Consider the following 18,125-nt stretch of genomic DNA (forward strand, 5'->3'; position numbering starts at 1 on the left):
ATCAGACGGACGTAGTTAATGGGAAGGGCAAAGGTTTGGAGCTTGAAGAGGAGACCGGAATGCCAGACGCGGTCATAAGCGCGTTCGAGGTCAAGGGAGAGGAAGATTGTGGAGCGACGGGAATTAAGCTGTTCGGAAAGGAGATGAGTGAGGTGAAGGAGAAGATCGTCGGAAGAGAAGGATGGCCGAAAGCCACACTGGGTGACGGGAAGGAGGCGGTGCTGGCGGAGATGCTGGTGGATGCGGCGGGTGAGGATATATTCCAGGACCTTGCTGAAGACCGAGGTAAGGCTGATGGGACGGTAGGAGGAGACGGCGGACGGCGGTTTGCCAGGTTTAAGGAACATGAGGATACGGGAGGTTTTCCACAGGTCAGGGTAGTAACCGGTGGACAGGACTACATTGTAGAGCCTGGCCAGGGTGGAGAGGAAAGAGACAGGAGCTTCACGAAGGTGACGGTAGGTGGCACGATCGTGACCAGGAGCGGTGTTGCATTTTGTGCGGAGTGTATCAATGAGATCCTGTGTAGTGATAGGGGCATTGAGTTCCGTGTGTGTAATGTTGTCCAAGTACTGGAAACCAGGAGCGAGGGGAGGGACAGAGGGGTCAGTTCGATCGCGGATATCCGGGAAGAGGGAGTAATCGAACTGGGGATCGTCGGGGATGGAGAAGACATCGGAGAGGTAGGAGGCAAAGTGATTGGCCTTACTAAGGGTGTCAGGGAAGGGGTGATCATCGTGGAGAAGAGGATAGTAGGGGGAGGGTTTAGTTCCGGTAAGGCGACGGAAGGCCGACCAGAACTTGGACGAGTTGATTGGTAGGGTGGCATTTAAACGGGTGCATGTCTGTCGCCAGTCCCGGCGTTTCTTAGCCGCGAGCAAATTACGAACGTGTCGCTGGAGTTGCCAGGAGATTGCTAGTGCAAGTCGCTCTATTTATACGTAAAAGTGCCGCAGGCGCGCATGCGCAAGTTACCGTAGCATGCGCGCCACCTGTCGATTCCAAGACCCTCTACAAGATTACTGCATCTATGGAGGGCAATCGAATGCGTGAAAAAAGTAAAACATGCACGCAGACGTGTCCAAAACAATAAAATTTCAATATTAAAATTACTTATCGCTCGACGTGTCAGAAGCCATAAAAAGTTTTCTTTTGGTTGAAATTAAAGAAATCAACGGGTCCCAGGCCATATTCAATAAAAAGCCACCATCACGATTAATGAGATTATCCGCTAAACGTATTTCCACGGATTCCTTCACAACTGAATCCCAGAAGGATCTCGATGGGGCCAAGATTTTCGTGGCCGAATAATCCATAGTATGTCCTGTGGAAATACAACTTTCATCGAAAGTAGGCAGAATTTTAAAGAAACATCGTGTGAAAGCAATCTTCCGGCCACCTACAAAGACTCGTGCTCTTCTGGGCTCAGCCAAGGATGACCTGGGATTACGAAAGGCTGGAATTTATAAAATACCTTGCGAGTGTGGGAAAGCCTACATTGGTCAGACCACACGCACAGTACACGACCGCTGCGTTGAACATGAGCGCCACACTCGCCTTTTACAGCCCAGTAAGTCGGCTATAGCCGAACGTTGTATTTCCACAGGACATATTATGGATTATTCGGCCACGAAAATCTTGGCCCCATCGAGATCCTTCTGGGATTCAGTTGTGAAGGAATCAGTGGAAATACGTTTAGCGGATAATCTCATTAATCGTGATGGCGGCTTTTTATTGAATAAGGCCGGGGACCCGTTGATTTCTTTAATTTCAACCAAAAGAAAACTTTTTATGACTTCTGACACGTCGAGCGACAAGTAATTTTAATATTGAAATTTTATTGTTTTGGACACGTCTGCGTGCATGTTTTACTTTTTTCACGCATTCGATTGCGCTCCATAGGTGCAGTAATCTTGTAGAGGGCCTTGGAATCGACAGGCGGCGCGCATGCTACGGTAACTTGCGCATGCGCGCCTGCGGCACTTTTACGTATAAATAGAGCGACTTGCACTAGCAATCTCAAACACTCGCCTGAAGATGGCTGTAAGGTTGTCAGCCGAAATATCGTGGAAAGAAGTCGATGAGATCCGGCTGCAATCCCGAAATCTTGTGGAACAGCCTGCAAGTAGCTGAACATCCAGGCGAACCAATCCAATCTGGGTAAACACAAACCAGACCATCAAAGGGCCACCATCAGTTTGCACAGTGCCTTGTTGACAATGTGGATCCATGGCTTCACGGGGTCTGCGCCAAACTCGATCGCAACCATCAGCTCTTATCGACTGAAATCGGGACCCATCGGACCAGACCACGGTTTTCCAATCACATAGGGTCTAACCGATATGGTCACGACCCCTGGAGAGGCGCTGTAGACGATTTCGCGTGGTCAGAAAAGACACAAGCGTCGGTCGTCTGCTGCCTGGTCTGTTGACTAACAGAGACTGCCGACAGTTGAAGAGGGTCGGAATGTGTAATAGGCAGACATCTACCCAGGCCGTCACACAGGAATTCCAAACTGCATCAGGGTCCGCTGCAAGTACTATGACAGTTAGGAGGGAGGTGAGTTAACTTGGATTTCATGGTCGAGCGGCTGCCCATAAGCCACACATCACGCTGGTAAATGTCAAACGACGCCTGCCTAGGTGTAAGGAGCGTAAACAATGGACGAGTGAACAGTGGAAAAACGTTGTGTGCAGTGAGGAATCACGGTACACAATGTGACGATCCGACGGCAGGGTGTGGGTATGGCGAATGCCCGGTGAACGTCATCTGGCAGCGTGTGCAGTGCCAACAGTAAAATTCAGAGGTGGTGTTGTTATGGTGTGATCGTGTTTTTCATGAAGGAGGCTTGCACCCCTTGTTATTTTGTGTGGCACTACCACTGCACAGGCCTACTTTGATGTTTTAAGCACCTTCTTGTTTCCCACTGTTGAAGAGCAATTTGCAGATGGCAGATGGCGAACATGATCGAGCACCTATTCATAATGCGCGGCCTGTGGCGGAATGGTTACACGACAATAACATCGCTGTAATGGACTGGCATGCACAGAATCCTGACCTGAATCCTACAGAACATCTTTGGGATGTTTTGGAACGCCGACTTCGTGCCAGGCCTCACCGACCGACATGGATGCTTTTCCTCAGTGCAGCTCTCGATGAAGAACAGGCTGTCATTCCCCAAGGAACCTTCCAGTACCTGATTGGACGTATGCCTGTGAGAGTGGAAGCTGTTATCAAGGCTAAAGGGGGGCCAACACCATACTCAATTCCAGTATTACCGATGGAGGGTGCCACCAACTTGTAAGTTACTTTCAGCCAGGTATACACAAAGTGTATGAACATCGCTAACCCATGAGTTTTATCATCTCCGTGTCTTACTGTAGTTGTTAATATTGTGCTTGATCTCTATTTAGAATGACTTCCTGGGCAGGTAACAGTAGAAAAAACGAAGAAAGTGAAGTCTGCATCAGTTCTGGAACTAGTTGTTCAAACGGAATGTGCTGAAACAAATGCCGCGTCTTATAAACGGTACTGTTAAGGGGCTCCGGAACGCCGTATACTTGCAATGTTAAAATAATGCTTATAAATTACATCTTTGCTCACAAAGTATTTGAGGTAGGAAGTTGAACTTTTTACAGATTATTTATTGGAATATGGGCTACAACTTAACACAGGGATTTTACAAAATTTTAGTTTAGCTATTAAAGATGATTTTTTTTCAATTGTAATGAAAATTCACAACTTTTTTTGCAATTTTTTATTTATATATTCAAAAATATACAGTTTTTTGGAAAAAAGGCTGTGTTAAATTATGCAGAAGGTACTGTGTAATATTTACTGAAAGTTTGAAACAAATATGTTTGGAAGATCCTTAGAAAACATGTAATTAGTATGAGAAAATAAAAGTTTTGGGAATCGAGCGACAAAGATTGGATTAACTTTTTAGTGCATTCCAGGTCCATAGGATGGATTATCTTCATCCTCTGCAAAGTCCTCCTCCAGCTTCCTCTTCTTCCTCCTGCTGTTTACTCTTGCTTGTATTTCTAGACTCTTTACAGACCTGTCTGCAGCCCGAAGGCGTTCCTTGTCTAAAGCAAGCATCGCTGGTTGTTGTGTTCGTAGATTTTGCTACCATTTTCTTCAGTTGCAGTTACTGCAACACTGTTCCAAAAGGTGGTCATGTATGAACACTTATCACATTTCAGTTGTATTTCACTAGCAAGTCCTACGTGATTTATTACGGAGACTTCCAGACCAACTTCACTACAATGAATACATCTTACACAGTTTGAAAAAATTCCTTTGAGAACCGACATATCAAATATTTCATTCACATCCGATTCGCCCATAAAACATTCATAGTTTTCACTCATTGAACCAAGCTTCTTCTGTGAAGTATTTTCTTTCCCACTTTGACTGCTATGGGCAGGTGTACTTGAGAGGTTAGGTTCACTCACTTGGTTATCGTCTTTATTGTTTACAGTAATAACACATACCTTTGGCTTTCCAACATTTCTCCTTTTCTTAAAAGCCTTCAGAGGATTTCTAATAACTTTACTTTTACTCATTATTATACTTCAACGAAACAGAGACTCAAGAAACAGAATTAATTACGAATATTTTCGAGATAACGAAAGAGTAAATAAACATGAAACAATCGACAATCACACCAGCGATATATATTGAACCATCACAGGTTAGCCACAACACATACTGTATCTCACATCACTAAAATGTACCTGATGAACACGGACGTTAATAATAACACCATTTGACAGCAGTTTAACAGCGCCACAGTGGGTCACGCCCATGTAGAACACATTTCAAAAAAAATTTAAAAATAGTTGTAGTCTTCGGAATTGAATAAATTATATATCTATTAAAAGGTAATTGTCTACAGATTCAGAAAACGCAAAAAAGTAAAAATTGAACTTTTCGTGATTTTGAACCTTTCCAGAGCCCCTTAAAGATTTGCAGCTGGTCACCTCTGGCATCTTCTGGTGTGCTAAGGATCTCATGATCGACAACATTTACCGACTGTTGCTCAATAAAGGTCTACCTGAGGCTGGGGGAGGGTAAGTAATCCTTCACTGACGCCTTGTTTCAGAGCTGCCTACAACAGAACGAGACGTAGCCCACCAGCAGCCCAGCGTCACACCCCAGATGCCAGTGGCCGCAGAGCACAGCTCCTCAGACCTGAAGTATGTCTGTGAGCAGCAGGTGGTCGGACAGCTGTCGGTGGAGAACGCTGCGGCAGCAGCTGTGCACGCGCTGAGGCACTCTTGCTCCAGCCTGAAGCAGGCCGCCGTCGCGTTCATCAAGGCCCACACCCACCAGGTGGTGATGACGCAGGGCTGGGCAGATGCTACGGTCAGCCACCCGCACTCTGTTGTAGAACTGACTCGCCTGCTTGCAGAGCCACCCGCAGAAACCAGGTATGCATGCACTAAATATTCAACTACTCTCCCAGGCCTGTCTATGTATGAGCCTACGAGTTTACAACCTCCAGCACGTCAATATCCCCCAGCCACTTAGTTTCCTTAGTGGTGTCTGTCCCGTGAAATGCATGTTGATGGGCAGCTACAAAAGTCATGCCAGATGTCTCTCAGAATTTATATCTATACTTGCCCTTTGTATTGCACAGTGGCTCTCCCCTAGGAAAAAACTGAAAACTCAAGGGCATTGAAAATGGCGATGAGGTCAGGTCGCCAAAAGATTTCGTCTGGAAAACTTAGGACATAGGCTGACTAGGCGTGACATAGTTACCATGTAGGTAATATCGATCAAATGTTATTAAATTTTGTACATACCACAGCGGTCTCTGATCACAAATATTTGTGTATTCAATTACCGGATCAAGAACAGAATGCCAGCGATAGCCTGACATTATGGGTCATGATTGTTTAGCATTTATATAAGACGATGCCATTGATGGTTAGATATTTTACTTGTTTACTCTGTTAACGTCATGAAGACAGGTATCTTTGCTAACGTTCCAGACTATGTATATCAAGACACTGTTCGTAATAACTGAGAGCCTACTATCAGTTAAAAAATGGTTCAAATGGCTCTAACCACTATGGGACTTAACATCTGAGGTCATCAGTCCCCTAGACTTAGAACTACTTAAATCTAACTAACCTAACGACATCACACATATCCATGCCGGAGGCAGGATTCGAACCTGCGACCATAGCAGCTGTGCGGTCCCAGATTGAAGTGCCTAGAACCGCTTGGCCACAGTGGCCAGCTACTATGAGATACATTTTTTAAATAAACATTCACATTTTCTATTTTTAGATCAATATTAAGATGATCATTTTTGAGACGTTAAAATCCTTCTTGCGTCCTTCATTTACTGCATTTTTATATTTTCTCGTTTCATAAATTAAATTCAATATCTCTTCTGTTACCCAAGGATTTCTACTAGCCCACGTCTTTTTACCTACTTTATCCTCTGCTGCTTTCACTATTTCATCCCTCAAAGCTACCCATTTTTCTTCTACTGTATTTCCTTCCCCCATTCTTCTCAATCGTTCCCTAATGCTCTCTCTGAAACTCTCTACAGCCTCTGGTTCTTTCAGTTTATCCAGGTCCCATCTTCTTAAATTCCCACCTTTCTGCAGTTTCTTTAGTTTTAATCGACAGTTCATAAACCATAGGTTGCTGCCCCTTGAAATGTCTTACAATTTAAAACCATGCTCCTGAATCTCTGTCTTACCATTATATAATCATCTGAAATCTTCCAGTGTGTCCAGGCCTCTTCCACACATACGACCTCCTTTCATATTTCTTAAACCAAGTGTCAGCTATGAGTAAGTTATGCTCTGTGCAAAATTCTACCAGGCAGCTTCCTCTTTCGTTGCTTGCCCTCATTCTATATTCACCTACTACTTTTCCTTCTCTTCCTTTTCCTACTATCGAATTTCAGTCACCCATGACTATTAAATTTTCGTCTTACTTCACTTTTTGTATAATTTTTTTATCTTATCATGTATTACTTCAATCTCTTCATTATCTGCGGAGCTAGTTGGCATATAAATTTTTACTACTGTGGTAGGTGTAGGCTTCATGTCTATCTCGGCTACAAAACGCATTCACTATGATGTTCATAGTACATTACCCACATTCCTTCTTTTTTATTCATTATTAAACCTACTCCTGCATTACCTGTATTTGATTTTGTATTTATAACCTTGTATTCACCTGGCAAAAGGTCTTGTTTCTCCTGCCACCAAACTTCACTAATTCCCACTATATCTGACTTTAACGTATCCATTTCCCTTTTTAAATTTTCTAACCTACCTACCCGATTAAGGAATCTGACATTCCACACTCCGATCCATAAAATGCCAGTTTTCTTTCATCTGATAATGACCCCTTCTGAAGATCCGAATGGGCGACTATTTTACCTTCCGAATATTTTATCCAAGAGGACGGCATCATCATTTAACCATACACTAAAGCTGCATGCCCTCGGGAAAAATTACGGCTGTAGTTTCCCCTTGGTTTCAGCCGTTCGCAGTACCAGCACAGCAAGGCCATTTTGGTTAATGTTACAAGGCCAGATCAGTCAGTCATCCAGACTGTTGCCCCTGAAACTACTGAAAAGGCTGCTTCCCATCTTCAGGAAGTTGTAGTATGTCACAAAATCGAACTCAACTTTCTGAGCCGCATTTTTGTCTGAATTTCTTCTCCTGCTCAGTTGGAAAGCTGTTGTCCATGTGCCTACTGTCTATGCTTACTGTCTGTACCTTCTACAGCCCTGTCCCTAACATACGAGCTACAGATACTTTAAGTACTGAGTCATAATGATAGTACCACATTAAGTACATTCAAAGGATATTGCCATTCTAATTTATGTGGTTTTTGATGTCATGCATTGAAACAGTCCTCTCCAGTACTACTTATGTCACTCCAGCATAATTATTGACGATTGTACAGGAAGGATCAAATAAAAGTGGCCCAGATGAGTGGACACGATAGAACGTACTACATGACAACAAGGTAATGGATACTACGTGATCAGTTGTTTGCTGAGAAGTTTAACCGTGTCAGACTGCCAGCCAAGAGTGCCATGCCACGCTTAGTCCAAAAATGCCATCATACAGGATCTGCAGATATGTCCCTACTGAGTGTCTGTTGTTCATGCATTAAAAGCAGGAGATGCATCTCAACGCCTCCAGTTTGGTGAATGGGTGTTCGCTGATATAACAGTAAATGGCTTGGTCGTGTATCAGTTCTTTATTTCTGATGAAGCATTTTTTCACCTGAGTGGCTATCACAACTGAGAGAAGCACAAGTTCTGGGCAGTAGTGTTTGCACACTGCATTACTGATCCCATCTTCTTTCATCAGACACTGATTTCCACTTGTTACGTTGACAACATTTTGAAACCATTTGAGACAGCATTAACAGAAGAGGAAAAGATCTACAGTTACTTCCAACAGAAACAACTGCCCATACAGCTGGCCAAACGCTGGAGTACATTTACACAATCTTCACACCTGACAGAGGTGTTAGCGAAGGTCAGGCTGCTTGTGTCCCTAGCTGGCCTACTTGGTCGACTGATTTGTCAGTGTGTGTTTACTTTGTGAGGGGAGCCCTCAAGTCTAAGGTGTATCAAAACAACTGCCATAGTCTTCAAGAACTGCAGCAGAATATTTTTGATGAGACTGCAGCAATTCCAGCAGTCCATCTTCTATCCGCCTTCAGCAATTTGCTGACCAAGGCCCAAAAGTACCAAGAGATTAATGGTGGTCACTTCCAACATCTGCTATAGTCAGGTTGGTACTGTATTTCCTTTCCTCTGCTGTGTTTCTCTGCACCTGGTAACTTTGTTCTCTCGGCCACTTTTATTTGTATATACCTATAATTTGTGTTTAATGTGGAACAGTGTATTGTGTGATATGATAAGCGGCTGCTATGCGGAATTCAGAAGAAGCAATATGTAAAGTAACTAACAGATCTTAGCAATAAGGTGTGTTCTATTGTCGTCATGGACAATCCCTCACCAGCACTGCCTGTAGTACGAGACCCTGGGCTCCCATGTGAGTACACTCGCCCACACAGTGTCTCTCTCTGTGCAGCACGGCAGCCACTCCAGGGGGCAGACCCACCACTGGCTCTCAGCCCCACAATGACGGTGGCCAGACTCCTTATGTGGCTGCACTGCCTACGGCTAACCACCACACTCCTCCACCTGATGATGCCACCATCTCTCACATGCGGTGAGTTGTGTCACACATGTGCACGTTTTCCACACTCATAGTACCACTTACTGAGGTGATAACCATGTGTCGAAGAACAGATAAAGGTGTTTTCCTGTTTTTGAAATTTTGGGTAAAGCAGAGGTTACAACTGTGAGAAAAATCATTTTTGAGTTATGATGGCGTGATAGCTGAAGTTTGAGATTCTGTCCATATGACAGATGCAGCATCTTTCTCTGGATTCTTAGTGAGATCAATCTGCAGTTCAGAACCACTCAACTGCAGTTTACTTTCTATGATTGTAATGTATCTTACACGTTAGTCCTGAAGGAAATGGGTGAGGAAGAAGAGTCTTGTTCACTTCCATTCAGCGGACCTTAGACGTTATGTGAATGAAAAGTTGTGGGTGTAAGTGCATCATGGTTCTCAGAAAGAAATAGTGAAGGAAGAGTATGCAGAAATCGAAGTCATATGTAAAGGAAGTGAATATTCAGCACAGATGTGAGGATATGGCTTGTTTCGAGTGTGTGATGAAAGGAGTTTATTGCCACATACGTAAGCAGTGATGACTGAAAACCACAACAGGCTATCTAAAACTGAAAAACACCATGCGGAAACAGTCAGAGGAGGAGGATGAGGAAATGAGAGTCATAGCAGAAAATAAAATGAATTAGGAAAATGAATTGAAGCAAAGGTTTATTGGTAAAAGTAGTAAGAAAATCAGCTTAGAGAGCAGAATTTATGTTGAGAAAGAGTATGTAGACATGGTGATAATACACTGATATGCCAAAACATCGTGACTACTGCCCACCGTGACGTTGGATTCCACATGGTGGCGTTGTTGGCATGTGAAGTGGTAACAAAAGTATGTGAGTGGAGCAGACAAGGACAGAGGGTCATCCTAGCAAAGATGCGGACTACAAATGGGGAAATCCATTGAGATCAACGACTTTGACAAAGGGCAGATTGTTATTATGCAGAGCCTGTGAACGAGTATGCCAAAAATGGAGAAGCTCGTCGAATGCTCATGCGCTACTGACATGAGCATAATGGAAAGATGCAGAAGGACAGTGAAACTATCACTGTGTACTAAAGGCTTAAGCGCCCACCACAGTTCACAGAACATGAACTGCTGGCTCTGTAAAATGGGACAGACGGTATTGCTGGCATCTGCGCCAAAAGAGCGCAGCGCTGGTGGATGCGTAAGTGTTTTGGAGGACGCCATTCATTGCACATTGTCAGCACGGAGTTCTGCTTCATAGTGTAGTATGTGTATCTCGTTTGGAGATGTACCACAATGCACGCATTTCCACTGTATGGTCAAAACACGGTCCTGTTGCACTAACTAAGATCGCTCTGCTTCTACATGGGTTGCAGAAGGTGGTTGATATGGCTTTCTCCGACTTCTGCTCAGTTCTTACTTAAATTGGGATGATCATATGCGTGAAGCTGTATAAATGGGAGCAGTTGCAAGATGTGTAGAGACTGACTAAAACCAGGTTGTAATTTTACTGTAGCAGACAGGTTCGAGAAAGGTGACTCGTTTCGAGAGACGGGAGTAGTGGTTGTAATCATTAAATGACTTCTCCGTATGATCGAATGCGGGTATGTGGTTGAATGGAGAGACTTGATTCCAAATCCCAGACAGCATTTCTAGCGGATAGCGTAGCATTAGAGATCTGAAAGTTAGTGTACATTTTCTTACAACCTCAATCAGCACACCATCTTCTACTGTTTGTGATCCTTCTCAAACACTCATCACCTATAGCCCAGTGGATACATCACCGAACCTCTGACACGGGATCGAGACAGAATGCATGAGGGATTCGCAAATACCAGTTTCATACCACGTTCCTTAGCCGAATCACTTTCAGAATTGAGCGATTTTATGACGAGGTTGCATCGTGGGTTACGTGTAACCGGACTGCCGGTCTGATAATATACACTCCTATGATCACCGTCTTGATATTTGTCTGGAAAAACCATATGATTCATTGGTAATGTCGTACCTCAATTTGTAAAGCAAGTATAGCTTTTAACATGGATACTTGTATGCACCTGTAGCACCAAGACTGCTTGTGACAGTAATATACAGTAGTATGTTTCTTAACATCTGGCGGTTTGTAAGGCGATAACGCCTATCTTTGTAAGACGCAGTGGTATCGCTCACAAGAAAAACTTGGGGACATGTCCATCCATGGTTGATTTTCTGTCAGTATTATTTCGTATCAGAGGCAATCAGTTATTGACGAAGTATTATACTTAGTAATAGTAGGTGATGCGTGATAGGTTCATCTTGAGCATCAGGCTTATAAAGTATGTGTTTGTGTTCCGACATGTGCAAAGGAAAGGACTATGTCCAGTCATAAGGAAGGTGTGGATTTGATGTGGAGTACTGTGATAGCAAAGGGAAGAGTATACCAAGTTATAAGAATGGGTACCGATATTTTTATTTCCAGAGTCACAGCTGTCAGCAGGGTGTATTTCTGATACTTCGCTCATTGTCAAATGTCATTCAATTCAAACGGCAATGGTAACATATAATTGTAAGTATAGCGATGAAACATAGATGTGAACGATTTCGTAGGATCATTCCGTCCATGCTTGCTTGGCGTGCAGCGCCGGTGACTTCTGGCAGGAAGAATTCACGTTTCCATTAACTGTAGGAGCTGTCTGAATGAAAAGGCCTGTAGGATTGTAGGAATATAGCAGAGTTAACTATTGTCCTTTAGACGGCCGAATAGCGAACTAACACTTAGTATGTGTTGGATAGCTTTCGTAAACATGTGAAAATTTGAGAAGAGTCAATATATTTTTAGTTAAGGTGCAATCGATTGTGGTGTGTGCATCTAGCATGTGGAAGACATGTTTGCTGGTTCCCTAGACATCAGAAACACTCTAGTTGACCTTGTAAACTAAAGGGATGATTTGGAAACTACATCACTGACATCGGTATTCAAGAGTGGAAATATCAGTTTTGTCTATTTTTTTCCGAGTTGCCGAATAAACGTCTTCACATATGTGACAAATTTCTAGATAGTCACTGGTTTACAGCACTCACCACCTAGCTAAAGTTTCGGGTTTGTAGAGAAATCATTTCCAGTCTATATCTTGGGAATTATGTTGCGCTGGCGATCAGTATGATGTTGTCAAGTGCTTGATACCGAGAAGTACCATGAAAATGATATAATATTATGGCAAACGATGCTAAAATACATGTGTTCTTGTAAACCCCGAGTCTGGAGATGGGTGTAGAAAAGCGTGCAAGCAAGGAAGCAGGTTCGGACCAGAAACAGTGGTGTGTTTGTGCTGAGGGAAAACGAGTCCGAACTTGTAGAACAGTTCTGAGAGCGACTTCAGTTCGCTGAGGGTGCACTGGTCGCGTGCTAGGGGTGGATGACTTGTGATCGTCGGCTGGGGAAAATTATCTAGCGCTGTGAGGAGTGTATATGGTACTGTCCGTCTTCGCGGTATATGTGCGAACGATGTAAAAGGGGCGATTTTGTATGTGTATTACATCGACATGGTTAGAGATAGGTTTCATGCTCTAATATTCAAGCTTCTGTCCTCAGTATGAGAGCAGTGTAATTGAGTAAAAGTCTTTCTGTACTTGACGATATGTAGGGGCACTTGGCAGGGCTTAATTGTCGGTGCAATATGGTGATCTGTACAAACACAATCATAATGCTCTATTAATTAACAAGACATGCTTTGTGCCAGGACATAGCAGTGTCTACAACCTGATTCGAACAAGAATGGAGGTAAGGTATGTACTGAAAGTTCTGAGAAAGCAAGTGTTCAAAGACAAGTTGAAGCAGACCATCCATCTCTGGCGAGGATGCCGTCACTCATACGCCACTGTGCCATTACGACACCTCCAGACATGTGGCTGTAGGATACAGAAAATTTGGGACATTTTTCTCTTCTGTATGACAGTGCTTCGAATTCTGTTTGCGTAATTGTTCTGAATTCCCCCGTGTGTGCTTAGACAGTGACTTCTTTCCAAACAGAAAGAATGCACTTATAATTAATGGTGTTTTCACATGATTGCACAGGCCTTTTAGCAGTGTGAACATTCAACGTATGTATATTGACAGCAGCACAAACATTTCTCCGAGGAGCATTAGCCGCACTGGGTATTAGTGCACACTAGACACAGCTCGCAGTTTCTGCTAGGATCGCGAGGGACAAAGCATCCTGTGTTATTCTGGGAAGCATTGGAGCATCTCTCTCGGCGCTGAACCATACCACAGCGATGCGTCATCACATGTGGGACTTGGGTGAGCACGCCTTGGAGCTCTGTGACGTCAGTATAACACTCGAAGAATTCTAACTGTGTGCACGAAAATAGACTCAACTTTCACCTGCAGCGGTGTGGGAGCGTTGGCTCGTGCTGGCTTGCGTCCAGTGTTGGCTTGCAGCGGCGGCGGAGGCTGTGGTGGGGGCGGCGACGACGTCGGGCATCGAGTGCTGGGGTGTGTTCCTGGTTAGCAATCTTTTATTTAAACTACTTTCTATCGATTTCACCAACAAATAGGATGCTGCGAATTAAAAAAAAATCTAGCCCATACATGTGAAGAATACCGATTTAATTAATTTGCATAAATTTTTTATACCAATGTGGTGTTAGTGGTACAGTAGTTAATGGGAGGGAGTGCATGAGTGGGTGACATGGAGTGGAACTGCAGGTTAAGTGCATAACACTAGGTTAGTTTGCATAATTTTTATGTAAAATGCAGTACAAAAGTTTAAGATGGTGTGTGGTAAAGAAGAATGCGGCAGAAGTGGCATTCAAAAGCATGTGAAATTCTAAAAGTGTACCAGAAAATGGTGGGAGGACATAACTAATTACTTAATTTGGTGTCAATGGCCGTAGAATACTTTAAGGAAAAGGGGGTGACATGGAAAACCACTTCACAGAACAATAGATTAAGTTCTGACAAAGACCCAAACATTAGGTTAAGACACGCAGAGTACAGTGCCATACACAAGGTTAAGCATCATGTTAACTCCATGTCATTACTTCTTACAAGACCTACCTGTTTCCAGACAGCAGAAAATGATGAGCAAAAGAATTCCAACCCCCACAAACTGATTTCTTTTTATAAATAAACAATATACCCTTGATTTTCCGGTTATGAGATCCTTCCTCTCCACCAATTTCCATATATTGCATACAATGCCTTGCATCCCCTAAATTGTTTAAATAAACAATATCCCACACAGTGTCTAAATTGTTTAAACAATATCCCATGCACTACAATCGAATACCCTCCAAATGATCGATCAACTGAGTCTTTTTCCCGCCAATTCCTAGGAAGAGGTGACAGTCGAATGACTTAGGTTAGTGGAGGTGCCATTTTTCCCGCCATTTTCTTAGGTTAGTAGAATTGCATTGTCCTGATGGAATTTGAACTTCCCACCAGGGGGCATGGCAGGGTGGCGTGGCACTGTCCCACCAGAGACATTAACTATTTGATCAGTTTAATTAAGTAGTCAATCAAACTGATAGTAGTGAGAGGGGAAACCTATTCCAATAACTCGCATCTGAAAGTGTACCTGCAGCAGAGAGGGGGGAGGGGTGGGGGAACAATAGGTTAAGTGTGGTGATATGGAAAACCACTTAACAGAACGATAGGTTAAGTACATGTCAATCAAAGGAGAACAATAGGTTTGCCACAGAGTACACACCTACTCCTTATGTAGGGAACCCACAAAATGGCTTCATACCCCTATATCCCCACTACTAACACATGTCTCTTTTTCTTATCAGTGTTTTCCATATATTTCTTTCCTCTCTGATTCTGCACAGAACCTCCTCATTCCTTACCTTATCAGTCCACCTAATTTTCGACATTTGTCTGTAGCACCACATCTCAAATGCTTCTATTCTCTTCCGTTCCAGCTTTCCCACACTCCATGTTTCACTACCATACAATGCTGTACTCCCGACGTACCTTCTCAGAAATTTCTTCCTCAAATTAAGGCCGATATTTGATATTAGTAGACTTCTCTTGGCCAGGAATGCCCTTTTTGCCACCGATAGTCTGTTTTTGATGTCCTCCTTGCTCCGTCTGTCACTCGTTATTTTACTGCCTAGGTAGCAGAATTACTTAACTTCACCTACTTCGTGACCATCGACCCTGATATTAAGTTTCTCGCTGTTCTTGTTTCTACTACTTCTCATTATCTTCGTCTTTCATCGATTTACTCTCAACCCATACTCTGTACTCATTTGACTGATTATTCCATTCATCAGATCATACAATTCTTCTTCACTTTCACTCAGGATAGCAATGTCATTAGCGAATCGTATCATTGATATCATTTCACCTTGAATTTTAATTCCAATCCTGAACCTTTCTTTTATTTCGATCATTGCTTTCTCGGCGTACTGATTGAACAGTAGGGGCCAAAGTCTACATCCTTGTCTTACACACTTTTTAATTCGAGCACATCTTTCTTGGTCGTACACTCTTATTATTACCTCTTGGCTATTGTACATACTGTACATGACCCTTCTCTCCCTATAGCTTACCCCTACTTTTCTCAGAATTTCGAACATCTTGCACCATTTTACGTTGTCAAACAGTTTTTCCAGGTCCACAAATCCTACAAACGTATCTTGATTTTTCTTTAGTCTTGCTTCCATTATTAATCGCAATGTCAAAATTGCCTCTCTCGTGCCTTTACCTTTCCTAAAGCCAAACTGATAGTCATCTATCGCAATCTCAGTTTTCTTTTCCATTCTTCTGTATATTATTCTTGTCAGCAACTTGGATGCATGAGCTGTTAAGCTGATTGTGCGACAATTTTCGCACTTCTCAGCTCTTGCCGTCTTCGGAATACTGTGGATGATGTTTTCCGAAAGTCAGATTGTATGTCGCCAGATTCATAATACATTCTACACACCAACGTGAATAGTCGTTTTGTTGCCACTTCCCTCAACGATTTTAGAAATTCTGATGAAATGTTACAGTGTATGTGTCTGGATGTTTTGTGCAGGAACTTTTCTAAGCAGGACAAGGACAGGCTGCTGATAAAGGCAGCTATGGTGGGGGCAACGGCGGACCTGAGGGCCCTGCTGGCAGCGGGAGCCGACGTGGGAGCGAGGGATGAGGCCTGGGAGAGCTGGACTGCCCTGCACTGGACAGCTGACAGGGGGCATGTGGAGGCGGCGAGGCTGCTGTTGGAGGCTGGGGCCGAGGTGGGAGCGAGGACCAGGCAGGAGAGCACTGTTCTGCACCTGGCTGCATGCAGTGGCCACGCAGCTGTGGTGCAGCTGTTTACGGACTCCACGATGTACTCCGTCGATCCTAACGCCGCAGATATCCACTCCCAGACACCGCTGCACTGTGCGGCGTCGTGGGGCCGGGCAGAGGCGGCGTTTGCACTTCTGGTGGCAGGTGCTGACAGGGAGGCTACAGATGCCAGTGACCTTACGCCGCTGGACATCGCTGTGAGACGGAATCGGCAGGAGGTGATGCAGATGCTGTCACCAAGGTAGCAGTCCTCCAAATGTGGAGTAAAGGAATTGTTTTTAAAATAAAGAATACCAAAAAGTAATTCTGCAGTTGTTGTTTGTACCGATCATTGTGTAGTTCACTGAGGTTCTCCAGTAGCACCACATCTAGAGTGGTAGTGGAAGATATCAGTAAACAATCTTTACAAAGCTCATGAACAAATGAAGAACGCTCCCTTCATTAACATCAGTTCTCCATCGCAGACTTCAGTTTCTCCCAGTGTATAAAAAAAATGGTTCAAATGGCTCTGAGCACTATGGGACTTAACAGCTGAGTTCATCAGTCCCCTAGAACTTAGAACTACTTAAACCTAACTAACCTAAGGACATCACACACATCCATGCCCGAGGCAGGATTCGAACCCGCGAACATAGCAGGCGGGCTGTTCCAGACTGTAGCGCCTAGAACCGCTCGGCCACTCCGGCCGGCCAGTGTATAAAATATTCAAACAACTCACAGGAATGCAGCCAGGTGATGTCCCCAGAAACCTTCGATATTCGGGCAGGTGAACAACCAATCATTTTCAAGACATAATTGGCAAAATATCACTGGTTGTCAATAATGCCATAGGCTGCATCTTCGTAAGCTGTTCAGGCCAGTCGTGTACATTATGTTATTACTGAAAGCTAGTTGGTACATACATGTAAGGTGCCATGTTAAACTACTGTAAATTGCACTGTACCCAGACTACTGTCATACAAGCTGTCCAATCTTGGACTGAATTTACTTTTGCGATTGTGGTACATATGGTGCAATTGGTAGCAACATTCACACCATATGGACCTCTCATCTGTAATTATATTATCAGTTCACATTTAATCAAAGAGAATTGAAGAATCACCTCAAATAATTCCACTCGCATGTGGCTGTAATGCTGCCATGACCACATCTGCCATGAGCATGCACCTTCACTCTCAACTTACAGAGCGCAACAGCAAATTTTCCCACTTTGCACATTTCCCACGATCTTTAGCGCATTTCCCTCAGTGTATTGGCACCGCAGCGCCTGCAGGGACCGCCGTCCAGCTCACAATGCAGCATCTCTGTCAAGACAGGCACCACTGCCGACAAAGCCCTCACTGCTCGAGCTGCTCAACTATTGCTCGGCCAATCGTGTACACATCATTTTGCTGTTGTGTGTTGTGTGTATCATCCTTGCTGTGTGTTTACAGACTGATTTACTTAACTACGTTGTCGTTGTGCCTGCTTTTCTGTTGCTCTATGGGGTACAGGTCTTTCCTCATAGATTAAGTCGATAGAGTCGAGCACTGATAACAAAATATTCAGTGTGGTGCTCTGGCGTTGTGATTAATTTTTCTGTAATGTGCGATGGTAACCGACTTTTCAAAATTTTTGACACGTCTACCTGTGATATTGGGTTCGTCCAGTAGTG

General features: G+C 43.7%; 1 protein-coding gene across 3 annotated transcripts in view; it reads left to right on the top strand.

Annotated features, from left to right (window-relative positions):
• The window catches only part of LOC124553671 (ankyrin-3-like), a 37,144-nt gene extending 20,369 nt beyond the window's left edge, over positions 1-16,775 (top strand). For 2 of the 3 annotated variants that reach the window (XM_047127553.1, XM_047127554.1), the window contains 3 exons: positions 5,108-5,435; positions 9,090-9,230; positions 16,215-16,775. In XM_047127553.1, the coding sequence (XP_046983509.1) occupies positions 5,108-5,435; positions 9,090-9,230; positions 16,215-16,716 (971 nt within the window). In that variant the 3' untranslated portion in view covers positions 16,717-16,775. The remainder of the gene's footprint in view (positions 1-5,107; positions 5,436-9,089; positions 9,231-16,214) is intronic. The other variant, XM_047127555.1, reaches the window with a different exon arrangement.
• Positions 16,776-18,125: the final 1,350 nt, after the last annotated feature.

The sequence above is a fragment of the Schistocerca americana genome, chromosome 11 (assembly GCF_021461395.2).
Source record: "Schistocerca americana isolate TAMUIC-IGC-003095 chromosome 11, iqSchAmer2.1, whole genome shotgun sequence".
Classification (NCBI taxonomy): domain Eukaryota; kingdom Metazoa; phylum Arthropoda; class Insecta; order Orthoptera; family Acrididae; genus Schistocerca; species Schistocerca americana.